Here is a 6,422-nt window from a genome sequence, read left to right on the forward strand (position 1 = left end):
CTACTCAGGGTTGAAATTCTCAACAAAAAAGTGCAGGTGCTCCTATATAACCACTTCACCATAAACAAAGAAGCTGAAAATACTGAAAGCTTTGTACCATCTGTATGTATGTGTGCTGTAATATAACACTTACTTTAAACCTTAAATGAGAAATATTACTGTCTCAAGATATTATTATTATTATTATTATTATTATTATTATTATTATTATTATTATTATTATTATTATTATTATTATTATTATTATTTATTTCTTAGCAGACGCCCTTATCCAGGGCGACTTACAATCATAAGCAAATACATTTCAAGTGTTACAATACAAGTAATACAATAAGAGCAAGAAATACAATAACTTTTGTTCAAGCAAAGTACAAGTGTGACAAGATAGTACAAGATATCCTAATAAAGAGGTGATATTATATTAAAAAAAGAACTGTGCTATATAAAAATATATCTTAGTCAAGCACTACTAGTAAAATAAATAATGTACTTGACTTGGCCATTTTAATCTCCATCGTATTCTCTGAAATCATCCCTGTACTTTCCAGACCCTGGGTACTCACCTACAACAGGAGCTGGCCATGCTACACTGATAGCCTTGGATTAGAACATATGTCCCTGTTTTTACATGCACAACAGTTTCACTGTTCTCCACAACCCTGCAACACAAACATGTATGATTTACAACCATATTGAGTTTGTGCTGTAAATGTTTTGAAGACACTAGTGATACCCAGGGCTGAATTCTCACGCACAATCTTTTTGCAGAGAATCGATGTACGAAATTCTACCACCCGGATAAAAACCCAGCTGTCCTTTCGCAGATTTGTAAGGGAGAAGTCTGCAAATGTGTTGAAGGTATTGTACTTCCTGCTAAAGCCAGATATCCAAAGTGTTTAGAGTGTTTATAAGAAAAAAGACAACAAAATGAGACAAAATGCAGAGAGGTGACTTTAAAATCAAATCACTCCATGTTCAGAAGTTAGGGTTAGTGGGGTTAGGTTAGGGTATCATACAAAAAAAAAAAAGTTTACTCATGAAGTACATTACAATGTTATTATGCATAGTAAATTAGAATGTTATTTTGCCTAGTTACAAAGTAGCTACTATGTAATTACACAGTAATTAGTGACACGGTGTAAAGTGTCATTACTATCTACTATCTATGAAGTTAATATGGATTTTAAGTCTTTGGTTAGCGTTGCTTAGCTTCGACTCCTCATCAACTATTTGGTTTGAGGTTGTAACATTTTGGCAATTTTTGCATGTTTTTTTTAAGACCATCTGCCTTCTTTTGTGGCATGTGAAGTACGTATCATATTGAGTTTGACCCCCCTGGTGTGCTCTGCCATTTCCCCTCTCTTTCTTTCAACAGAAACCTGCAGTTCTCTTATTAAACTGAATAAATCGATTACTTCGAGTGACCGACAGAAAGAAGCATGTAAACCAGGAGTTGATTATGGTAAATACTACAGGGCATTGCATAAGTAGGGAAAATATGAGGGAAAATATGAAGAAAACTGGACATTTTCAGTAGATATCTGCAGTGTTCTGTGGAGCCTCTTTTATGTTTAGCATTTGTTATAATAATAGCTTATCAAAATGGAAATCAAATAAGCATAATCATATCATATACAATGTTATGGGTTAACTTCCATAATTAATATAGTGAGCATTTTTGTTCGTAAAATATTTAGAAACTGTCAAACAAAAAAATCACATCACAATTAGACTTCTAATTGGGCCACATTTTCAAAGCCTTAACGCCAATTTATTTAAGGAGAGGTAGCATCTGTATAATTTAACTAAACTACAATCAGACAACTACGTTATATATTTCAGGGCACTTTAGCAGTCTGTTTATGGTAATTATGATGATGATGAAGAATACTGTAAATATACATATTTTTTATCACTTAAAAATTAATACGGCAAATGTTTGCCGTTTAACGCACTCTATTAATTAATCTGTTACACTGCACGATTTCTTACAAAAGACGATTTCGTCTTCAATGAAAAGACACCAGCTACATCACAGACTGGACATATTTCTGCTAAAGATCGCTCGGTCCAGGACAAGTTATTTTTACATGTGTCTAGTTTTTTATTGTGTTTAATAATTCACTGATGGTGAAAATACAATTTAAAAGGTGACGTTTACTAATATAAATGAAACATTCTACAGTTCCCTCACCGGACAAGCTTAGGTTTGTATACTGTAGTCATATTCTGTAAATTGTGGAGTGTGTTTTGTATTAAGTGCTCCTTTTCTCTTTTATTCACAGTGTACAAAGTAAGAGTAGAGGAGATTGATCTATCAAAGGGATATGATGAGTACACTATGGAAGTAGTAGAGGTCATTAAACAAGGTATTTATTCACTTTTGCACTGTTTTATTTTAGGAAGAAACACTGCGTAAAATAGATTTGGTTGCAGAAGTTCCTAAAAAAATGACTATCAAAGAGGTATTATGCAATGGGTTAGGGTTAGAGTTAAGGTAAATGTATATATGACGTTTGGTTTTGGATTTGAAATGTAATAATTTAATACATAAATTGTACATGTGTCATCAGCCATCAATTATTTTTTAATTTTCAGTTTGTAACCAGTGATGTACAGTAGAAACAATAGGCACTCAGTTGTGAAAAGGTTAGACCACTTTGTGCTTTAATTAGCCATCATATATCATTTCTATTTGTGGCTATGTGTTCCTTTTCCGACAGGTGGAATGGGTGCAATTTAAGTAAAGGTAAATGACGCAGATGACAGTATTTACGTCATTTCAGGACTTGATCAAGTGACAGGTGGGATTGAAAGGTAGTAAATCAAAACAGAGATGGAGAAACAAGATACATAATAGAAGATAACAATAAAGCAAGTACGTGAGGACATGGTAAAAAAAGTGATTTTAGGGAGGTCATTTTAATGTAGCCTAATTTTGAATGTATGTTCTGTATTAATTAAATTATAGTTTCATCTACCTGGTTTTGGCAGATATTTTATACCAAAACGAAAAATAAATTCAGAGAGAGAGAGAGAGAGAGAGAGAGAGAGAGAGAGAGAGGTGTTTAATTATTTATTTATTTATTTCCATTTTGGCATAATAGGATCTCATACAAACAACCGTGGCAAAGATTGCCAGGGCTGTGAGTGATACCGGCAATGCAGGACCCCTCAGGGTGCTTGACTCTAAAGAATGACAGGGCGATGAATGATACCGGCAATGCAGGACCCCTCAGGGTGCTTGACTCTAAAGAATGACAGGGCTGTGAGTGATACTGGCAATGCAGGACCCCTCAGGGTGATTGACTCTAAATCTTCTTTAACTTCTTAAAGATATCTTCGGAGCTCTTCTGTTGGGTCCAAACAGGTGGTTTATTTTAGACGGAGCCTGTTTGAAAAAGGTTCCCCTCCCCATTAGGACTCTTTGAAATAGGTGATACCATTTTGATTTTTGCATTGTGGGGGTATGTTAATTAGGTACCCACTTCAATTGCATAACATTCTTCAAAGTGTCGGAATTTGGGGTTTGCGACTGTTCCCAGCCATTTTTGATTTTTGTTCGAAACGCGAAAAACAGTCGGAAAGTTGAAATCCCACCACAAAAGCCCTTCCCGACGGTCAGATAAGCTTTGATATTCAGGGCATGTGTGTCGGGGACTGTGTTTTAATTCAAATCTGTTTATATCCAACTGAACTTTCATCTTTTTTTTAAACAAATAAAAGAATATTAACCACAATAAAACTGCCGTTTTGACCGAGGTATTTAATTGTTGAAACTTAACCTAAAATCGGAACTTAACCTAAAATTGAAGTTGAAACCATAAATAATGCCACTATAATACCCCTATAATGCCACTGTTCTAATCTGCTATTGTTTGCCAGGCACTGATGTGTTCCACGATGATAGAAAAAGGACATACACGGCTCACAGCAGCTGCAGACAGCCTCTGGATCTAAGGAAGGGCAGACAGTACCTGATCATGGGGAATACAAGAGACTTGTGGAGCATAAAAGAAAAGTGAGTTCTTCAGTGTCTGCAGAGCTCGTAAGCTGAACATCAGGATACACCTGGCAATCAATAGAGCCCTCAGAAACACTTCTTATCTCTGAAGTGCATGAGATAAAGCAGAGTGTAATCAGTAAGCTGACTCCTGCAGCACTGCCCCTAGTGGCTGTGAGACATCCTACTATATATATATATATATATATATATATATATATATATATATATATATATATATATATATATATATATATATATATATATTTAATCCAAGTGACTTCACAGTGGCCAATTAGCACCTACTCGCTAATAGACACCCTTATCCAAATAACCGCCCAGGTAAAGAGAAGATTGAAAAAAATAAGTCCCTAAATATGTACCTATTTTGATCAAATACAATATATAGAGAACAATATGTGGGTCAGAAAAGGTCATTAAAAATCCTTCAAATTGTTGCGAGGCACGGCAGGGTCAGATAACCTGCAAAAATGACTTTTGCACAGCAGTGTGTACAAAGACAAAGGTAATGTAGATAGAAACCCCTTCCTTGCCAATCATTGGACAAATTGCTTATCGAGGGACAAATAAGAAAGTGGCTATTCGATTGATAGTTTAGTCTGGTATTAGAAGCACCTAAAATATGCTTGATCTTTTACGTTTTTGTGTTCCTACATTACCTTTTTCTGTATATTATGTATATTGCAGTTCCCTTACATCTTCATTTAAATGGTTCAGTGCTGACGTTTACTAATATAAAGACTATGGCTGATCTAGTCTACAGTACATATGACTAAGACTAGAACTGAAGATCTGCTCTTTAGTCATGGACAAATAAAGAGAACGATATTTGATTAATTGCAATAATAGGAGAAAAGGGATACAAAGATAAAGGAACAAATAATGAAATTAGAGAAAACTTGCTCCTTGTAATAGGGTATAAACTTACAAAATAAGGGCTTAGATATTCCTGAGTGCAGTCAGTGTATTTGAAGATATTAAGCAAAGCGATGTTTCTGGCAGGGAACACTTTAAACTTAGTTCAAAGCCCGTAAACACCAAATATATGTTAGGCACTTCCAATACCAGGCTAAATTACGTCCCCACTGCGTGTCAGAGTTCATCTTCTCCTCCCCAGCCTCCACCTGCTTCTGGTTTCCCCTAACAGGGGAGGGCAGCTATCCCCACCCCTTCCCTGGCCATGGCTTCCTTCCAGACAGCCTCTCCACTTATCTGTGAGCTCATTTATGGGCATGGGTACCTCGAAAGGCAAGGCCAAAGAATGTGGTGAAAAAATATGTATACTGTAGTCACGTTGTCTAGTCTATGTTTTAATAAATAATCTGTGGCATGAGTTTCCTAACTGAAGTGCTGCTCTCTGTATTGCAGGTTGACTTATATCATTGGGGGCACAACCTGGGTTGAGTGGTGGCCAACGAAGGAGGAGAGCCAGACCGAAGAGAGCAGGATCGTATACCTGGGTATCAATGACTTTGTCAGTGAACTCATGGAATATGGCTGCTCCAACTAGCCCCGTCCCTTCAAACCGGATTCAGTCCACTCTTTACAAGTTATAATTGCTTCCTTACTTTGTGCTCCAAGGCACTGCATGGTGGACTGATATGTAGATCTTCACTAGCGTGAAGATCTCAATTATTATGGGTACATTTTGGTAATATATACATCCTGTACTCTCTCAATCCCATGCATTCATTTAAATGGATGTTGTGATAATCTGATCATTTATAAATCCTTTTGTTTTGGTGCTGGGAACTAGAATGGTGTAGAATCAGCATATAAATGATTTTACACTGCTTCTGAACTGAAGTTATTTGACGTATGCAATTGTAATAATAATAAAGAAAATTGTACAGTATGTTGCAGTCCTTTTTTTTTACTTCATTCTGAAATATTGCAAAATATTGGGTATACCTTACCGTTGCTGTTTTGTCAAGGTCTTTGTCAAAGTACCGTCTACCATTTTTCAAGACAATGTTTTTTTATACAGCACTCAGGTAGACACGATTAACCAATCAGTTGTTTTTTAATCGATCAATGTACCATTAATTGATTTAAACCCCTAATACACACACACACACAGCAGCCCATCACCCCTTCCTCCCTTGCAAAAGATTGGATTAAAAACCCTAACATCGCATTTACCTACTTTTGTCGTTTTAATATCAACCCTAACTGAAGCATTAACACAGTTTTTTGCAAAGAATTTCCCTCCTTTTTGTGAATATATTTATAGCTAGAAAGCCTGTATATTCTATTATAGAGCACAAAAAGTTAAACAGGCTATATTTGTAAACTTGATTAAACACGTCACAGTATAGATGTTAAACACGGACACAGGTTTATATACAGTACACATGATGAGTGTCTCTTCACTTATTCACACAAAGTGTTACAGACA

General features: G+C 35.8%; 1 protein-coding gene across 5 annotated transcripts in view; it reads left to right on the forward strand.

Moving 5' to 3' along the window:
• Positions 1 to 5,864, forward strand: part of LOC117398833 (complement C3-like) — a 52,441-nt gene extending 46,577 nt beyond the window's left edge. Inside the window, exons 37-41 of one of the 5 annotated variants that reach the window (XR_009311589.1) lie at positions 769 to 858; positions 1,376 to 1,462; positions 2,286 to 2,369; positions 2,724 to 3,301; positions 3,886 to 3,972. Coding sequence is in view for 1 of the 5 variants with exons in the window: in XM_033997912.3 (XP_033853803.3) it covers positions 769 to 858; positions 1,376 to 1,462; positions 2,286 to 2,369; positions 3,886 to 4,021; positions 5,393 to 5,534 (539 nt within the window). In the remaining 4 variants the exon portion in view is untranslated. Of the gene's footprint in view, positions 1 to 768; positions 859 to 1,375; positions 1,463 to 2,285; positions 3,302 to 3,885; positions 4,022 to 5,392 lie in introns of those variants that run through there. The other 4 variants (XR_009311588.1, XM_033997912.3, XR_009311586.1 and 1 more) reach the window with 4 other exon arrangements.
• Positions 5,865 to 6,422: the final 558 nt, after the last annotated feature.

This window comes from Acipenser ruthenus, chromosome 44 (genome assembly GCF_902713425.1).
Source record: "Acipenser ruthenus chromosome 44, fAciRut3.2 maternal haplotype, whole genome shotgun sequence".
In the NCBI taxonomy this organism is placed as follows: Eukaryota; Metazoa; Chordata; class Actinopteri; order Acipenseriformes; family Acipenseridae; genus Acipenser; species Acipenser ruthenus.